The sequence below is a fragment of the Gobius niger genome, assembly GCF_951799975.1.
Source record: "Gobius niger genome assembly, chromosome: 6".
NCBI lineage: Eukaryota > Metazoa > Chordata > Actinopteri > Gobiiformes > Gobiidae > Gobius > Gobius niger.
Window position 1 is genome coordinate 7,155,059 of NC_136857.1, and position 20,282 is coordinate 7,175,340.

A 20,282-nucleotide genomic window follows, 5' to 3' on the forward strand; every position below is an offset into this window, starting at 1 on the left:
ATTTCCGTGAAGAAGGCCTATAGGGCTGCAGCCGTTTAAAGATCATTACCAAAAATATTTCATACATAAATGAAAATGGTATTCTGTATTGTGTGAAAATATTACTGCTTGACCTTTCGGTGCGTTTTAAAAGTGGTTTCTCAAAAATTACATTTTCCATTGTCAATTTTAATGATACCTTCAGGGACGCACTACTCTGGAAATTATAACTAGTTTCTTCTCCTGTAGAATATATGGCGCCACGTACTGCACTGTTTTCTATAACCTGGACACGCATTTGTTCACAGATTTTTCTCGGGAATGTTTGTGTTAGAAAACAATTGGCCATCCGACAGCGTTACTTATTCTTTGTTTGTTTATTAATTCCTATTACGATGCCTTCGATCCGTTCTTGAATAAACAATGAGTTTCTACGCCTAAAATTGGCAAATGACAAAACATTTTGCGAGCTAAGGTAGCATTTGTCACGTGGAACGTAAAAAACTTTAGGGGCAATTATAAATCAAACAAGTCTTTTTCCTGGAAATGTCAACACCAGATTTCAAATGTTTTTTTTTCTCCCCTTTTCAAACTGTATCCAGACCGAGCTAAAGGCAGTATTATAGGAAAGGCACATCCAGAGTGTGTTTTGTTTCCACTGTGCCATGTCCAAGAAAGCCCAAACTGCAAAAGTCACTGAATACAAGGGAACACTTTGTAGATACAAGTACAAAGAAAAAAAGCACAGTGCCGGGTTTGGAGCTGTTGTAAAGGTTACCGCCGGAAATAAAATACATTTACATCTGCCTCCTCTTTGTTTACTTCACAGGAATTTATTCTTCTGTCACAGTCTAAAGCATGTTTAGTGTTATCGCTCATGAATCTGGAGTGTGCCTCTCCAGCAGCTGTCACCGCGTCCGTGTGCATGAGACCGCTTTCCAAAGGGTCGGGCTGGGTAATGTGAAAAGAGTACCACTGTGGTGTTAGGGAAAAGAGCTGAAGAGCTGGTGCCGGAAATTGGTATGGAAAAGATCTTAAATGATTTGAAATCTACTGGTTCTGTGATATATTCAGAGTGAACTACAAATTACAGTATATTCCATTTTCCTTCTTTTTTTTTTCCAGTTTTGTAGGTCTTAGCTTTCAAATGAGGCTTTAGACCGGCCTATAGGCTGTAACCTTTTAGATTTGGGTAAAGCAGAACTGGAGAAAATGCACTTGGTTAAGGCGGGGGTAAGAGGTTCATACAGTATATCACTAAACACGTCAAAGTACAGCCCACATCTACTTTACCTATTGGTTTATGAAAACAAAGTCTTGGTGCCCCCTTTGCCTTCCCCAGTAAAAAAAAAAAAAAGAAACACGCCCCTTTTCTTCTAACAATATGAATTATGATGTTTAATAGCTATATGGGATAGCACAGGTAACAAAAAGTACAATAAAAAAAGTTGAAGCACCGGTAAGCCTGATAAGTAGCTGTATGCCTTCAGCCCTGCCCGTGTGCCCGTACTGGGGAGCCCTGTTCCTCCTCAGACCTCTCTGGGCTGTGTTTGACTAAGTGCCGGTGTGATGTTGGTGATAGGACCAGTGTGGCACCAGCAGCAGCGGTGCAGCCTGTGCGTGGGCTGTGGAGCCACTGGGGCTTGGCTCACAGAAGCAGCATATGTTCATGGCCAGCTTCCTTCCTTCCTCCCTCCTCCTCCTCCTCCCCGCTCTCGGAGAACTCCCCCCTCGCTCCTTCTTCTTATGGTGCGAGTGGCTTCATCTCACCTGTGGGAGGTAGAGCCGTGATCAAAGAGCGCTCCTGTGTCGCCTGCAGGACGGCCCTCCATGTTCCACTAACACTGCGCCCTCAGCCTCTCGCGCGGCTCTCTTTTGTCATTTTGTCATCTGGCATATGATCAGAGACTGCCTAATGCAGCAGGTAATATAGAGTGGCTGTGCGCTTCACTTTTGATGCCTTTCCAAGTCGTGGTCAGCGGCTCCTTGGCCTGTCTCCCTACCCTACAGCGGCTTCAGAAACTTTTAGACTTTCAATTATTTTCATTGTATTATGTAGCAATCTGATACATACAGTGATACAGAATATGAAATGAAAAAAATTCTATTATGATTACCATGAACCCCCACCTGAACCAAACACATTTTCTCCAGCTTGGTTTTACCCAAATCTGAAAGCTTCTTGAAAAAACTAGCAACATAATAGTGACAAAAATGGACCGAAAATGGGACAAAAAGTGACAAAAGAGCAACAGAAAAAGTGCCGAAAATTGGACGAAAATAGGTTGAAAAAAGAGCAACGGAAAATGGGACAAAAATGGGACAAAAAATGGGTCAAAAAGTGATGAACGGGCAACAGAAAATGGGACGAAAATAGGATAAAAATGAGACCAAAAAATGGGACGAAAATGGGACAAAAAAGTGACAGAAATGTGACGAAAAAGCAACCAAAAAATTCCACAAAACAAAAACAGTCATGGCACCAAAGTGACAAAAAAGCAATGAAAAGAAATGTCAACAAAGTGACCACAACACGAGAAAAACACAAAGAAAATGATCCGTTTAGAGGAGTTTTGTTGGTCTTAGCTTTCAAATGAGGTGTTACACTGCTCTATAGGCTGTAACCTTTTAGATTTGGGTAAAGCTGAACTGGAGACAATGCACTCGGTTAAGAGTGTTAAAGTGTGAAAAACCAAAAAGATCATAGTGACAGGAGCCCCCAGAAAAAATGATAGAAACATTACACAGAAAGGTCTCCTCGCCCCCAGAATCACACCCTGGACCTTCCGCTGTGACTCCAGAGCACGAGCAGTAACCAGATCTCATTCATCCACGTCCGAGCTGAGCATTATGAATCGCGCTGATGAGCTCTGCCAACCTTCAAAGGGTTAAGGATGTCCCAGATTGCCCCATGCATCCTGCTGCTTCCGCCTTTCCCACCTTCTCCGTGCTGCCTGCTCTCCTCTCTGCTTCTTGGACCAGTAAATGAACACTCATTTGCAAGTTAGATAAATCCTTTGAATGTATTATTGATGCAAACAAATTAGCCTGCAGGCCCTAGACAATACCTAATGGAGCCTTAGCTTATGGGTGAGGTAGTTTCCAGCTAGGGCACTGTCGGCGCTCCACGATTGATGCCTGCTTCTCTGCCCCGTAATTATTTCTCTTACAAATTATTCAGCTGTTCTGATGCACTTTGGGGTTTAAGGCAGCGCTACTTATTGCTGTGTGCATGAAATCCGCGGCCCGGGCCAAGCCACATTCATTAGTTTATTAAGGAAAGAGAAAAGACGGGGCAATTAGATAACTAGGATAAAGCCTGTGCAATGAGGGGGACGCGTTATTATTCAAGTTTATGCACGCCGCTCATAATTCAGCCGGGTTTATGTCGGTGTTGCCTTTTCAAGGATGTTCTCTTATCTTGTATTTTGCAGACACATTCATATTTTTAACAACCTCATATAAGCCTATTCACGTATTTACACAGAATCAAGACCGTCTTTGACAAAAATAGAAACAGCGCGCGCACACGAGGAGGCAAACACGAGGAGGCAGTGATGTGGCCGATTCACGGTTCAAACGGAGCTCATTCGTGAAAAGAGACAGATATTTATTTATGCAATTTTACACTGGTGGACACTGAATGAGCACAAGAGGCAGCGTCACAACAGAGAGGCGACACAACTGACTGAGAGGCTTTTACACTGAGAGTCATTATTGCATGGTGGTTCTTTCATTGTGGCACAAAGTGTTATTTAGTGACGTGCTTTTGTCAATGCAAAACCTATATCATGATAGGGTCACTACGATTTGTACTGTGATAAAAGAAGTGCTCCGTTTTGATTTGGAATTTAAACCCTTTACCTGAATGAACTGAAAGGGAGAGGGAAAGAGTGTTAAACCAAATGTTTATCAGCCTGATATTCAGTAAAATATTTTGAAAAAGTGCTAATCTAGTGATCAATGGGTCAGTCACCACCCACAGTATGTGCATGTAACATAATAACCTTTCAAATAAGTTTAATAATACATGGCTTGCAATATGGTGTATTGAAACACTCATCACAATATATCACAGAATGATCAATTGACTTCAAATCATAACAACGCCGCCCCAAGAAGTGACTTCCTGATTCGATCCAACACACCAAAATATGTTATTCATTAGTTCAGCAGTTCATTAGTTCAGCTTTCTTTCTGCCTAAGTATTAACAGACAAAACTTAAAATGTGTGTATTTAATTCTATTCTTCTTCTATTCCTGCTAAACTAATCAATGAGATGAGCTGTGTGCTTTTATTTTGGTGTGCTGGATCCAAACAGGAAGTTCCTTCTTGGGCGGCGTTGTTGTGATTTACATACAAATATTTCAAATTGTAAAGACCAGTCCGTCAGGTTTGTATTGTAACACTTTATAACAATTCATTCTAACCGGTGCTTGTGTGATTGTTTCTTAAATACATAATATAAAATTGGCCCAGTCTTGTGAACGGCTCTTTGAAGAGATCATCTCCAAATGACTGGGCCCCCAATAAAGAGCCATGAATCCCGTATAGTCAGAGACGGGGTGGAGGCTGAAGCTACAACGGCGTGACATGAAGGGTGGAGATGAGAGAACACGGGGCCTCGCTGCACTGTCCTGGGTCATTAGAAGCCGGTATTGATCATGGCGGCATCGGAGGAGGAGGAGGGGGATGTTCTGACAGCGGGAGGGAGGGGGAGAAGGGGCCCCAGGGCTCGGACCCCGAGTCCCCAGTGGCCCCCGCGCTCTGCTCCTCTCCTGCGAACCGACCGGGGCCGTGGGGACAGGCATCAAAGCCCTTCATCCACCCATCCCATCCCCAATGCACACACTGTACGTTCCTCTGGCCTTTGAAAAACGCTCTATTTGATGACATCATGCCCCATTTTGTTCCACTCCCACATGGAATAAATTGGAGCTGATCTGCCAGTGCCAAGGCCTCGCAACTCCAATGTTTGCACAGCATCGAGAGGCTAATCTCCATACATCCTCATATAGCCTCCTCTTTTTTTTCAGAGACATGCTTTTATCAAATCTTCTTGCGCCTTATCTTCTCCCTCGCTTCATGTTATACGTTAAGGCCGGGTGATCAATTTTAAAAGCTTGCCCATCAAATATCCTTAAACGGATCTCGCTGTTTTCTATTAGTATCATTGGGGTGTGCAGAGGTTCCCGTGACGCGTATCTCAGAACAATGGTGGTGTCAGTGTAGCGAGGAGCTTCCAGAGTGAAGCGTGGCAGCAGATGAATCAAAGGGAAGACGCGGCGGCTCACAGTCCGAATCAATCACTCCCGATGCTACGTCCATATCCCCTCCCAGTATTCAGCCTGCGTGTAGAGGAAAGCACTCATTACTCCACGCTCTCTCAAGGCCAGACCCCGTTAATGCATTTTCTCCTTTTCGCACCCGTTTTTTTTTTTTTTCCCTGAGTTTCTCTCCTTGGTTATTCAGCTGACTCCGGTCTTCACCAATTTTATTTGCCTTTCGATCCAGATCAATCTCCATCTTATCGTGCAGCAGAGGAATTATAAACATTTCATAGGATCAACTTTGACTCTGAGAGAGATAAATGGCCGAGTAGAGTGTGTCCTCCAGTCTACGTTACAGCATTACTGAGGCTGTGTCCGAATGTCCACACTATTCCCTTTACAGTGCACTATATAGTGGGTCCGCCATTTTGTAGTGGTGCCCGAATGTGAATGAATCCAGAGAGAAAAGAGTTGTGTACTCAAAATCTATGACAAAGCAATGTGTCTAGTGACCAGCGATGGTCACTAGACTGGGCGATATAGACCACAATGCACTGCGAGAGTCGGCGGAGAAAGGCTTTTGAACTAAACACGACAGAATGAGCGAAAACAGCAGTATTTCTCATGAATAAAGCACTTACATATACAGTAAGTTTGATGAACAGTGGCTATCATTAGCTATCGTTGATTTATTTTTGTGGGTTTATTTATGTGGTAGGGGCAGTACTGTTAATGTTACCTGCACAACCACACCGGATTGTAGCCTTGGACTAATTTCCATCCATCGTTACCCATGCACACTCTCAAACACACTCTCATTCATCCTGGCCTATTGTACATTTTTTTAGTGGTAGTGGAAACCGGAGTGCCCGGAGGAAACCTTCACAGACACGGGGAGAACATGCAAACTAAAAGGCCCTGTTCCTGGTGGGAATCGAACCCGGACCTTCTAGCTTTGAAGCACAAATGCAAACCGCTGTGCTACCGCTATGCTATCTGTAGCTTCAGCTGTTAAATTATCATTAAATGCAATAATCCAAGTGTTTTCTTCATTCATGTAAAATCCATGTGAGACTAAACTGATTAAGGATGGGATAAGAGCCGATACTGGAAAAAATGTGATATCGGGTATCGGCAACAAATGCCAGTTTTGGCTCTCAACGCCTTAAAAACACAACTTTTACCACCTAAACATGAGTGAATATGGGCATGCTGTATATCATTCTGAAGAAAGGAACCTGGAGTAGTATAATGAGTTAGTTTTAAACTCCCAAATGTATTTTTGCCTAATTACATAAAACCGGCCACCGTTGAAGCCAAGAAACAACTGATCACACATGTTTGTAATGCTCATCTCAATGATCTCTTCATTTGAGTTGTTTAATGTAACGTAAAGCCTGTCCCAAAGATAATTTGTCCAGTGATCATTGTGGCTTATCCAAAAGTTTATCAATACACATAATTGATAATTGATCTGTAACATCATGACAATAAAATATGACTTTATTGATCTAACAATGGAGAAAAGAGTCAGCTCAATATTTCACTCAGAGAAAGACACTTTTAAGAAAGTCTCTTGGCATCTGTAAATATCGGATATCGGCAGATACTCAAACCCCCGTATCGGTAGCAAAAAAGCTGGATTGATGCGTCTCTAAAACTGATATGACAAATTTCTTCTTTCTCTAGATATATATATAATAAGTAATGCAACACATACATTTGCCTTAGAGATATGCTGAAGACAGAAGGGGTCCTTTACCAAGCGGGTGCCCATGTGCAAAATGAGTAGCACGTGCAAAAGTGGATCAGCAGCAGATTTGTTTACACTTCTTTTTTCACTCACATAGCAATCTCTCATTTACATAACAGATTCAGCTCCATAAAACTGTAACACAGGTGGTTTTATATACGCTGTTTTCCAGCTTGACTCGCTGTTTAGCACCTGTTATAAAGTTTGTTCTTACAGATGCTGATGTAATCATTTAAGTTGTACATTTTGTCAAGAAAAACGCAATAAACTAAAAGACATTTGAATATGAAATCGCACATTTATACAACAATTCTGCGTTCTTACCTACACAGGAAAGTGGGTGGCGATATTTCAAAATATTGTGCAACAAAGAAGAAAATGTTCCAAATGTTAAAAAAGTAACCTGATTTAGTAATGAAATAAATATGTGTTGCCCATTTGCAAAAGAAGACATTTTTTGAAAAAGACATTAAAGTAATTAAAAAGTCTATTTAATCAATCATGAACAGCAGCTGTCGTTTACATTACCGTGACAGGATTGCTCCAGACAGTTATGAAACGTGCTTTTAACATCATCCCTATGAGAAACTGTTACAAATGCTTCATTGAAGTTAGGAATAAGTTAATTCACTTTTTTGTGTCTCTTTCATTGTTAGTAAACAAAAACAATCAGGTGTACGTCCTTTAAGCTCTCAGACATTTCATTTAGGAATGAGAAAGTGTTTTCCCATGTGGATTAGAGAGAGTAGCAGCATGTTTATCTAATGCTCTGATACTTGATTCCAGTGGCTCAGTATGTGGTGACTGTTAGCAGAGTCTCGTTGTGGTCCTTCTCAATGCTGTGCCTGTGTTTTGGGGCTTCTCACTTGGTTGAACTCGGAGTCATTCTGCACAGCTGTCGCCATGTCTGGGCGAGTGTCGCGCACAGAGGGGCGTGTGTTTGGAGTCTGCCTGCGTGCTCACTCCAATCTGAAGTGTGTTTTGTGATGTATTATTCATAAGAGCGAGCATTCATCGCAGTGAGACACCTTCAACAGTTTGGAGACGTGGTGTGCTTAACGGCTTAATGTAGTTGCTGCAATTTGGCTCTCCTGTGGCTGATTAACACCGGCGCTCCAGACCTCAATATGCTCTGCCTCGCCAAGGATTAGCCGGCAGAAGGAACATGGCTTCCAGGCGAGTTGATGTGTATTAGCGAGAGTTTACCTGACATTTTGTGATTTAAGGTCCTTCACAACACAAACCCTGATTCAATTAAGAGGCAGCTTATTTTGTTACAATTAGTCCCAAAACATATGCAGTGACCTTAATTAAAAAGTGTTGGAACAACACAGAGACAGAGACATTAGCCTAAACTGACATTTAAAAATATCTAAAGTGTGTTTTTTGGAAGAATTAATGAGTTTATATTAAATTAGTGTGTAAAAATCGTAAATGACAATGTCAGACCAAATGCCAAACTGTATAACTAAAACAGTTTTCTCTCAAACAGATAGTTTGATTTGAAGCACCTTAAAGCAGGATCCCTCTCTCTCTTTAAGAGCAGGTCAAACTTTAGTGTGCATGCACTGCCAGCAGTGGAGCAGTCAGCAAAGTGCCACCTCAGCACCTGTGCTTTAATGATTAATACCATATTGATGGTCTCAATTAATTTGCTATTACCCCAGCAGAAGGCTGCGCTCCTCTGTCTCTGTCATGGCCCTGCACTTGTTTTGGGAAGCCTCTTTGTGGCAGCTGCAGGATGAAGATAGTCTGCTTTCCGCCCAGTTTTACAGACAGATGTAGTGAACATGCACACACACAATTGCACACAGTAATATCTTAAGGAAACACTCGCAACACTATTACACGCAGCTTTGCTCTTCCCATTTCACCCACTTGACCACAGATAAACAAACTGCTCCTGCGTCTATGTAAATCTCTGTTAAAGGGGATGACTGGTGTTTTGCTTTGAAACTCATCAAATCTCTCAGTCATTTAACAGGAGCTGAGCTGCTATTTGACAAATGGTTGTTCCCACCTCATTGTGTGGCATCAGTGTACCAAGCTTGTTTTGTATTTAAGCTCCTTCTAAAATAGACTCTTCTCTGAAGCCTGGGTTTCCTCACTGTACTGATGTAACAAAAGCTCAGATTTATTTCTGGGGATGCCTGGGATGGTTGTGACTGTCAGCCCTGACCCTAATTGTGTGTGAATAGAGCTGGCTCAAAGTGCAGACAACACTGCCCCTGGTGAAAGGCTGTGGAAGTGCGCCTCTGCTCTCATCAGATTGGCAGACTTGTGATGGTGCCTTTTCTCTTCATTACCTTTTCATATCCCATTCAGCACTTCTTATCTGGGACCAGACCACACTTCACCCTTTAAACCGCTCTGTTTATCTTGAGCTCATCCTTTCATTCTGTCGCACTTCTACCAGCCACACATGCACACGCACTGTCTTTATTTTCCATTTTTCATGCGGACCCGATGCACACCATTGGTTGCTAGGAAACCGCTTGAGTGTTTTTTTGTTTTGTTTTTTTCTTCTCCCAGGGGCAGTCGTTTGATTATCCATTTGTATGGTGTGTATTTGTCTGTGTTTGTGTGTCTCCGGAGGAAGGTCTGAGCTGTGGGGCTGCTCCAGTGTAAGACCAGTTTAATAATAATGAGGACCTTACACGTGGTGCCACTGCTGCTCTCTGTGAACCCCGTACCTACATTTAAGAGCTCCTCATTTGTGCGTTAGTGAGACCTCTCACATCCTCTAAGGCTGCTGTTGTTGCCGCAGACAATTGGTGTTATCTATTGTTGTTCAGTGAGCTGTTGCCCAGGCTGATAGTGGCCAGGTTGGACACACATCAGTCCTCCCAGTGACTCCTGTTTAGAAATGCACCAGCACACCCCTCTCCCCTGGCTGCCCCTCTGAAGTACTGATTTGCTCACAGACACGGGCAGCAGCACATAAATAGTGTGCCTTGTCGGCTGGCACCAGGAGAAAGCCCATGCACACAAACAGAGCCCACTGAGCGCTGGTAGGAAGCGGACTGAGAGCAAAGGAAAAGCAGCAGAGAGATGCCATTAGCTGTGTTTAGGTCCTCCAAATGAATTGCACTGTGCCCTGGGTGGAACTCATGAAAATGAGAGAGAAAGTGAGTGGAAAAGACTTAGAGACAGTCGGGGCTTTAGAGAAGATTGAGAGGCAGAAACAAAATAAGAGCCATGATATGAGTGTGTTCAGTCTTCAGTCTGTCTGAGAGGAGAGGCCTCACTAACTCCACTCTTTTGTTTCACTGCACCTCTCTGTCACCCGCACAGCCACCGAATATGAAGATGTGCCATAGGCTGAGCCAAGGCCATTATGGCGACCGGATGAACCGGTGATAGCCCTTTGTCAGCTGCCCTGGGCGCAGCGGCCTCTCACTTGGGCTCAGCAGCTAATGGAGAGTGTATTCTGTTGGAAGGGCCTCAGGACGAATGAGCAGGCTGTAAACTGTGAGTTGAGTTGTGGCAGCTGAAGGGGCTTGAGGGCCAGCTCAATGCTGACTTACTGCCCACTGCCCGCCTGGCATCACAATACTCCTACATATTCTGCCTCAGTGCTGGCCTTTTGCACTTTCATTGTAATGCATGCAGACACTTGGCACAGCTCAGCCTCTCCGCCTTTTACTGTGCTGCAGCACACAAATAAAATATTTCAGAGCAGGGAGGAGCTACTCACAAAAATAGAGAGCACTCTCTTGCACAACCGTTCCTAGACATGTGGAAATACAAAATGCAGACACATATCTGCTCAACGCAAGTGCATAAACAAGTCCAGTTGTACACACTCATACTCACATTCTCCTAACCCAGTGCCGAGCAGTTCTGCCCCTCTAAGCTGAGTTATTTAAAGCCTTGCTCTCAACTCCATCGGAGTGATTATGTGCTACTGAATTAAACATCACAGGCTTCAGCCCCTGGCTTCCTCTGAAACACACTCAAACATGCTGGCCTCTTCCTGTTCCTCAAAAGTTCCAAGTGGTGTCTTTCATATCATCCCGGACGTACACAAGGTGGTGAAGTAAGAGGTGAGAATGGATCCTCCCAAACCAGGATCCCCTGCTGTGCCTGCTGCTTAGCAATCCCTCTGAGTTCTTGGACAGAGGAAAACCAGCACTGCGCTTTAAGAATCCTTAATAAATCCTTCTAAAGTGGCTCTCACCCAGGGCACCAGGGCAGTGCTGGAGCAGCCTGAGTGCAGCTGAGGGTGAGCTGGAGCAGGTGACTCTGAACAGTCCAATTAGAGCGTCTTTGCTCTAAAGCAGAAGTGCTAACCACAGGCTTTGACACTACAGACCTGAAGGGGGGTTCTCAGAACGGGTTCTCATCGGGGATGACTCTCCCAGGCTGTTTATGCCTTTTTGGCTGTGGATGACGTGGCGTTGTGTTTACTTCAGTATCTGAGTCTTCATGCTCTGCACGTGGTATCTGAGAGTGTGCACGAGGCAGCAGCTATCCTCCCCCTCACTCCAAAAACTGCCATGGGCTCAGAGCGATAAAGCTCCCAAACAAAAAGAAGTCTTGTGGCTCATGGAGGTGAACTTAGGAGGCAGTTGACCTTGAAATGAGCAGCGGTGTTTGGGGACAGGCAGGGGAGGGCCGCCTCAGAGCCAGAGGCCAGGAGGCTGCTTAATGACTGGCACTTAATGCCATCCATCACTGTGCCACTGCCAGGGCAAGAGCTCCTCCAGCCCGGAGAGCAGGGCCTTGTACCTGTGCATTCGACACAAAGCACATACAGGCTGTAGCAGAACCCATGCCACCAACTCCTCTGCCTCTCACACAGACTGCGTGAATCTGCAGTCAAAATAGCAGATGCGCTGCTGCTCACGCTTACAGCTCATTGCGTTCCTTCTGCGTGCATTCTGATGTGCACACGCCAGCCAACATACAGATATCTGCCTCTAGACACTCATTCACATGCTATTTATAATTTAATGTAGGCAGACGCACAGCAGAGAGGCACACGCAGACCAAAATACTCATCAGATACACCTACACCCTCTATTTACGCCTTGATGTAGAATATTTGTGACAAAACAATTGACTGCTTCGGCTTTCTTGATATTATGCATTGAAGTGGATATCTCTGTAGCCTGTTCTGTTCTCCCTAAAGAACATCCTCATCTTCTTCCATATTTGCTCGCTCTACCCTTGCACAGATGTGGGGAAAGAGGCAGTGGGCTTCATTCCACACCAGAGCCCCAGTCTTTTTCCTGCTCTCTCTCTTTCTCTCTCACAGTAAAACCGGCTTTGAAGCCCCTCTGCTCTGTTTGGGTAATTTTATCAGGACAGAACAAGGTTTGCTCCTGCTCTCCCCGGCTCATCCACATTCCATGAAGCATCCCCTCTCAATTAAGATCCTTTCATGTTAATGGTGTTCTTATCAGCCTGGTGCACGGCGTGTGAAAGCGAGGCCTCCTAAAGTACAGTGCAGGCACAGAGCTGAACCACATGCCCCACAAAACAGGACATGTCTTCCTCATTGCTCTTCCCTGTCGGGCCGTGTCGCTCTTGTTCCCCTTCTCTCTCTCAGTCTCTTAATGAGCTTCGCTTCGCTGTCGGACCAGTGGCCGCATGGAGTTGTTCCAAAAGAGTGGCACGTTTGAGGCAGGAAGGTCACGGAGGCTTAACGAGAGAGTGGACATGTTACTTGTCCACTCAACACCGGCTCTCACCGCGTAAGTTTGGTTAGCGCTATCTGTAGCCACGTCCACTATCTAGCATTACAGCGAGGAGGAGAAGGTCATTGTGAGTCTGTGCGCTGCTGCCCTGTCTGTGTTTTCAGCTCCATTAGCGAATCTTCTCCCTGCTTCTCTGCTCTCCGTGTCTCTGCGAGTGAAACAGGGGTGTTTGACTCCAGGACGGAGGTAGGCAGTGGTGGATAGACCGCAGAAGCGCCGGCTCTGTTGCGTGGGAGCCTCAGAAACCTGTTGCCTGGCTACGACAGCACCTTTATCCTCTCAGTTGCGATGGCGATGACTTGCCCATCACTTTGGTTGTTTGGTGAAGGCGTGACTGTTTTTGTTTATACGCTCGCAAATGGCTTTTGTGCGCCGCTGATGTGTTTGCGCGCGTGAAGCAAACTATTCGCAAGGAGCCCCACCACCTACTCAGCAGGCCTTCCGCCCCCGTGGCTGACTCCTCAAGACTCCGCGAGTAATTAGCTCCACGTCTATCCATCTGTTCCAGGGAGGCGCAGTAAACATTAACATAGCACAGCGATGAGGAAACACTGGCTGGGGAGACGCTATATTTTACACATTCACACTACCATTACGCTTTAAGAGGCGCTAGCTTGTAAATCATTAGCATACCTGCTTACAAATCTGGTCATTATGCTAATACGCTTGGAGTTAATGTACATTCTCTCCCAGACACAAAAGCTCATCTATCCGCTCATGGCTCTGTGGCTTCTTCCTTGCACAGGTTTTGGAGCGCTGCCCTGAGACCCACGAGGGAAAGAAGTGAAAACACAACCAAAAGACTCCATTACACAATTAATCAATAAGTTAATGAGATCTCATTTTCTCCACAAAATAGTATCCAGGCAAAAAGTCCCCCCTCAGCCTTTTCCCCCACTCAATGAGAAGCAGCTCTTGATATTACTCTATGAAAAAAGCAGCCAGCAGGAAATTAAATTAAATTACCTTCCCGACAGATTTATGTGACGCTTTACATTTTCATTGTGTTGTTTTCCTCTCAGAGCTGAGGTGGGCTCGAGTTGGGAGAAGGCTGTTAAATGTGTTGTAAAGTTGGAGGAGGAAGAAGGCAGTTGGGGAAGAAAGTTGCACTGTATTCTTCAGGAGGTTTTCTTCATATTTTCCACTAAATGGTGTGTTAAGGAGGAGGAGGAGGAGGGAAAAAAAGGGCAATTACTCCCTGTACATCCATGTGGGACGTGAATGCCTAAAGTGTTTCTTCTCCCTAAACATTTCCGGCCGGCTTCTGTTCGATAGTTCCTAATAGACGGTATACACTCATCAGCCACTTTAATTAGGCACAGAACAGAGAAAATGTTTTAGCGAGAGCGGTAGCAGTTGTGTGGACCTGTACTTCGGAGTTCGGATTCCAATTATTTGCAAGATCTTCTCTCCCATGGTTTCCTGTCATTCTCAGCGGTCATTTTGATAAAAAAAAAATAAAAATAGTTAAATGCTATACACATTTTGTTGTAATTCCTTTTTCGTGTATTTTTCAGCGGACCAAACTGTGTCATCTACCGACATTTATTTCCAAATGTTAAGTTTACTCAACAGAAATATTGTTAAAAACTATGACGAATCAATTAGTCAACCATTCTAACTGTTGCCGCTCCCTCTTCCTATAGTTAGAGCTCCTACAAATAAAACTAAAACTGTGAACGCTAAATACCAGCTCATGAGGACCTACGAGTTTGAATCTATCACATTGCTCCTTCAGCAAAACAGTCACATTTGTTGTTTCATTCATGGCAGTTTGACTAATCCTGTTCACTTTGATCGTTTCTTTTCCTGCTTTTTGTAACTCACCAAATGTCTCTTACATACACAATCAGTCATTTAAATTGTAAAACCTGAAACGTCGATGCTGTCGTGCCCAAAAGCAAGTTTATTAGCAGCACTTATGCACGACATGTCACCTACCTTTCAAGAATGTCGGAGCTTTGATAGTGGAATGAGAACTCTCATGTTTTCTGCTCTCTCATTTGTGTTGTCACTAGTACGTCCTTGTCCTGACTTTTTCTTTCTCTCTTTCTTTCTTTCTTTCTTTCTTTCTTTCTTTCTTTCTTTCTTTCTTTCTTTCTTTCTTTCTTTCTTTCTTTCTTTCTTTCTTTCTTTCTTTCTTTCTACTCTCATGAACTTGTGAGTGAGCTGCGGTCTCCTCTGCGCACACGCTGCTGCTGCTGCTGCCCTAATAATGAAATGAACTTGTCCACATTTGGCACACTCTCTCCAAGCAAAGAGTTGGGGCCTGTCTTGGTTGTTGACACAGCTGCCGGCGCCATCTGGGGGGCATCATAAACCTCCCCGTGCCTTCTCCATCCACACAGTCCACAGCAGTGACAACAAACAGGGGGAAATCTGAGGCTCTGTGGCTGAGTTCATGGCAATCCTGCCTCGTAGCCAGAAGCCCTCTGGTCCGATTCTCGTGATAGATTCCCCTCCAAGTCAGTTTTCTGCCTAAAACATGCACATTAAGTAGTAGTTAAATTAAAGGACACCGTATCGTGGTATCCTTCATTATCACTGTCTTACACTTTGCTGGTTAGGAAATACAATATTGATTTGAAACTGCTAAAACAAAATAGTAGTTCCACTTCCTGATCCCCTGAGCGAGCTAAGATAAGCCCCTCCCACTCCCCCCTCCTGTTGCTCCCCATCACCTTAAAGAGGAGGGGGAAATAAACTGCAGTGAAGGAATATCGAGTGTTTTCACTTCGCGATGACAGGGTTAAGCTTAACAAGAGGTCGAGAGGTGAGGACAGCATTTCCTGGACCTCAGGGGGAGCTATTTGGGAAAAGGAGGATTGTTTGAGTGTCCGCCACAGTGCAAAGTAAAGCCACTGGGAAAGATTCTAAGATTACAAAAAGATCGAAAAACAACTTCAGGTATGGTTTTGGTGAGAGAACAACATACTGCAACATGTAAAAGGCTTGAAAAGGTTGAATTTGCATAAAGTGCACATGATACATTAGACACAAATTTTGCTAAAACATAGTTAGCACAGTTATATTTCAGATTGTACCCAGCTTTCTTTTGTTTGGCCATTTTTGTGGTGTTCATAGTTTCATATCTTTATTGGACACGGACAGGAAGTGACATAGATAAAGGCAAACCATTTTAAACTGTTGCCGTGCCAACCATGTTATTTCAATGGGAAATGAATCAAATTGGAACTTTACCTCTATCTATGTCACTTCCGGTCAGCATCTTAAAAATTCAAATAGAAATAACTTTTCTACCCAACATTAAAATCATTAAAATGGCTGCTTCACTGCAATAAAATGACAATCATGCAACTGATGAACTTGCAACTGATGTTATCCTTCAAAATAAGTCATATTTTCAAAAGCATTAAACATATGCACTTTAATGCCCCACTTCCTGGAAGATTCAGTCGAATGAGCATGTTTTAATTTGATGAGATCATGAGAGGAAACATCCCAGACATGAGGAGAAAATGCAAACTCCACACACAAAGGCACACGCAGTCCAGGAATTGAACCCACAACCTTCTTGTTGCCACGTTTCATTCTGACCATATATACTGTACTGTGGGACCTTTAACGTTTGTGAAGTTGCTCGAGAAGATCTTTGGGCCGCAAAGATCTGTGTCTGAATCTTGGAATAAGTCTACATGTTGCCACGGCGAGGGGTGGGGGGTGGATGGGGTGGTTCGCGGGCTGCTGGGTGGGGGTAAGGGGTGTAGTTGCAGATTAATGGCTCGCACTGAGAGGGAGCACGGACCTACAGTAGCAGCGGCGTGATTTATTCCCCACTTAGTCCTGATGAAGCTTCAAACCGCACTCTCACACGCATGTTGTCACTGCATTTTTCACCATCAAGGTCTTTGTTGGTTTGTCGATTCCCATGTCTTGTTTAGCCACGTGCCCGCTTATGTGTGCGCGGGCCGGGCCTTCCAAGGGGCTGTACACGCATTTGTTTTTGTTGTTTGTGTTGTTTTTTTTTGCATTCAGCGCACGGTCATTTGCCTATCGCGTTTGTGCCGGCGTAATAGCAAGTAGTAGATGCTTAGGACAAATTGAAGGCAATAAGGCCCAGAACAAACACAACACTTATTTGAATGTGGCAGCGCTTTTCATAAACGCACTCGCAAAATATTCCTTCTAAATTGTAGCTATTATTCAAATGTCGTCAATTTGGTGGATTTGCCGAGGTAACCGAGTAACAGTATACAGATGGAAAATGTTGGGTTTTGTCTCGGTAAATAGTGCCACAGTTAATTGAGGGCATCAACTCGCCATGTGGGAGGACTTGACAAAATGCCATAAGTGTGTTACACCAGGACACAATATAATTACGGATCGGCGCATAAAAATGAATGGGTGCACTGTAAAACACACAGAAGAGCCGTTTGCCTTTGTCATAATTAACTTGCCTTGCAAATGCGTTGTGGAATCTGCGTATACGGGGTGGCAGTGGCTCAGGGGTTGGAGCATTGGCCCACAAACCAATGTACTGTGAGTGTGGTATATAAGCGTGAAGGATTTGTGATGGTTAAAGGGGCCGTAGCCACGCTTTCCCCTCAGCTGTGGTTATGAATGTATAGTGAATGAATGCCGAACAGTTTTCTCACCGAATGATTTGACATATTTCTCATCACATTTGTCAAACATTCACTCCCTCCCACATGATACAAGAAGTTAACCTGTTCATGAAGAGACCCTGACCCTGAATACTGTTCTTTGTTTCGCTGTGCAGTGTGTTATCTCAGCTCCGTGTATGTGTGTGTGTAGATGTTGTCGACAAAGTTCACATCTTTTCAAGAAAGTGCCAGTCCGACCCACGAGTGCGGTGCTTCGTGGATCGGGTTCTAATAAAAAAAGACTGCGTGCAGTGTTTAGGGAAATGTGTGCCATTTGTCGGGAACTGTGTCGTATCGATTAAGGAAAAGTGCAAATTGTGCGTATTTCAAGCATGTGGAGAAGTGCTACATGACAAGCGCGTTATTATTTTTAGAGGTTTCTGAGCAGAGGGGACGGGGCATTCTCAGTCACAGCTTCCAAACTGTGGAACAGCCTGCCTCTCCACATAATTAGAGCTGCACAGTCTCTTGAGCACACTAAAACCATGTTAAAGACTTATTCTTACTTATTGGCTTTCAACACTGACTGAGCAAATAGCATGGCCAGTTGGAGTTTTTAGTGCACTCTAGCTTGTCATATTATTGGGTCATCTGTGTTTGTGTTTGAACCCGCTCTATGAATAATATTGAGTGATAAGCTCCCTTATTATTTCTCCCAACCAAACCTGTCAATAACCGCTGCTGTCCGGTCTGCTCTCCCTTTCCACAGAACCCTGATATCGTGCTCGTCCACTATTTGAATGTCCCTGCCATCGAGGATTGTGGGAAACCATGCGGCCCGATCCTGTGCTCCATCAATACGGACAAGAAGGAGTGGGCAAAGTGGACCAAGGAGGAGTTGATTGGCCAGCTCAAGCCGATGTGTGAGTAATAGACTAATGCAATTCACAAGTATGCACTGATCGATCCCTGTCCCCACCATCGCACATTATTCACATACTGTACTTTCACAGCCCCGCCATAAAAAGTCCTTAATAGTCTTTTCGCTGCGGATCCCGGACCTAGTTTATTCAGAGGATTATTTAACGTCTACTTGAATAGGTTTGCGTTCACGGCGTTTTCAAATCTGATGTCATCATTTCAGACGGAGAGCAGGGGCCAATAGGGAGTGTGCACTTTCATTGTTCCGGTCTGTGTCAGAACAATAACACATTTCATAACTCATAGCATTGACACATGACACTTGGCTTTGGTGGCCATGCCGTTACCAATGACATTCATGACATGTGACATTATCTTCATATAGGTCTGTGGGCTATTTACTGTTTTTAGAGCGGGAAAAAAAACATAAACGACATTTAAGCCTGAAGCTGAGCAGTTATTTTTTTCCCCTTATTGCTGAATTTATTTATTATTTTTATAGTAACATGGTTAATGAACAAGATTGACCTTTTAAATAAAATAAAATTAAGAAAAAAAACATCAACAACAATCTTATTTCAAGAAAATAGAGCGTTATCTAATTTTGAGTGCTAACCCAGTCATTTTCAGAGATAGCACTCATTCAGAAACCATCGAAACATCCGCATTGACACAAATACCCACACCTCATAGGCTTTTTAGAAACTTATGATGCCACATGAACACAACCTATTAGCTCATACAGTACAGTAAGTGCCCTCGCCGCTGTTTTCAGACTTCTACTACTGCATCATGTGAGCTGTCTTCCTGCCTATGCGGTCGCAGGTCAGATCTTCTCCCTGGACCTCTACAGCAGGGCACCGGACAGGCTGACAGAGCGCCTCCTCTCTGGCCTTTGCAGGAAGTCGGGACGGGGGCAGGTTATTGATTCATGTAGGACGTGGGAGCGAAAATGTCTGACTCACCACAAATGCCCCGCACCCACCCTGTTCTTTCTCCCTCATCACTGGATTGATCCTGGTTCCTACCCTCTTTGCTAATGCGATGTGATGTGCTTGGTGTTTTTATTAGTCCGAGACAGAAGGAGGAATGTTTGGTGGAAAAGACAGCGTTTTGTCTGATAATGATAATGGCCGAGCGGGGACTTGGCAGTGCACTGAAGACAGATCTGTGAGAGAGCTGCTCAGATAGTGTTAACAGGCTGACTGTGATTTGGGTGTGTCTGGAAAGGGCTAGCAGGCCTGTGACTGATATTCCAATAGCCAATTATAGGTGATGTGGCCAGGTAAAGAGGAAGGTGTCAGCAGCTTTACAAGCACACACTCACATGCCGGCTGCATACTGAAAAGGCAGCCCAGACTAGAATGAGTAAAGTTCTCCCCTCTGCACTCCCTGTGCTATCAGCTTTATTTTAACATAAAGCCTTACCCCGGGACAGCCACTAAGCAGCGCCAGCCCACTGTATTCATTACATCTGTGCTCTAATGTAAAAACCAAGATCCATTTGCAGTAATGCGTGAAGTCATTAACTTTGGGAGTTGTTGGGATGAAGAGACTGAGTGTAGATGCCTTCTAGCTTCAGACGACTGAGGGGCTGCAGACAGAGAAACCCCTCTTCTCTTTTGTTCCTCTCTTCCATCCCTCCATCTCCCAGTCCTGAGCTGCTTTAACTCTGGCGATTTGATGGAGCAACTCTGCCATCTAGTGGGTTCAGCAGATTATTGCACATTGGCCTGCCACTGTGGGGTTATGAATATCCATATCCATATTATCATATTAATAAAAGATGTGTTCTTAACACTTCATGCATTTTTCATAAACTGACCTAAATGTAGATATTTCCACTTTCATTTTTCCTGATGCTTAGCATTTCTTTGGGAAATCTCTTACATCTCAGAACTTGAAAAGAGTCGACGTGTCTTTGACTACAAAATCAGATGGGCCGTTTCTTTCTTAGTTTTACAATACCTTTTCACAGGACTGTGATAAGTTAATATTTTAGACTGTGGTTGACAGTCCTCCGTAAATACAAAGAGCCAGTGATAAACCCCCTGTCTTACCCTTTAAGCCTTTTGTTATTCTCCTATCATA

The 20,282-nt window shown here is 44.1% G+C and overlaps 2 protein-coding genes across 6 annotated transcripts in view; one reads left to right on the forward strand and one right to left on the reverse strand.

The window, feature by feature from the left end:
- The window catches only part of camta1a (calmodulin binding transcription activator 1a), a 305,880-nt gene that overhangs the window by 256,217 nt on the left and 29,381 nt on the right, over positions 1-20,282 (forward strand). For all 5 annotated transcript variants that reach the window (XM_079558153.1, XM_079558154.1, XM_079558157.1 and 2 more), the window contains one exon: positions 18,040-18,193. In XM_079558153.1, the coding sequence (XP_079414279.1) occupies positions 18,040-18,193 (154 nt within the window). The remainder of the gene's footprint in view (positions 1-18,039; positions 18,194-20,282) is intronic.
- tnfrsf9a (tumor necrosis factor receptor superfamily, member 9a) overlaps positions 1-20,282 on the reverse strand; it is a 133,884-nt gene that overhangs the window by 49,617 nt on the left and 63,985 nt on the right. The window lies entirely within an intron of this gene.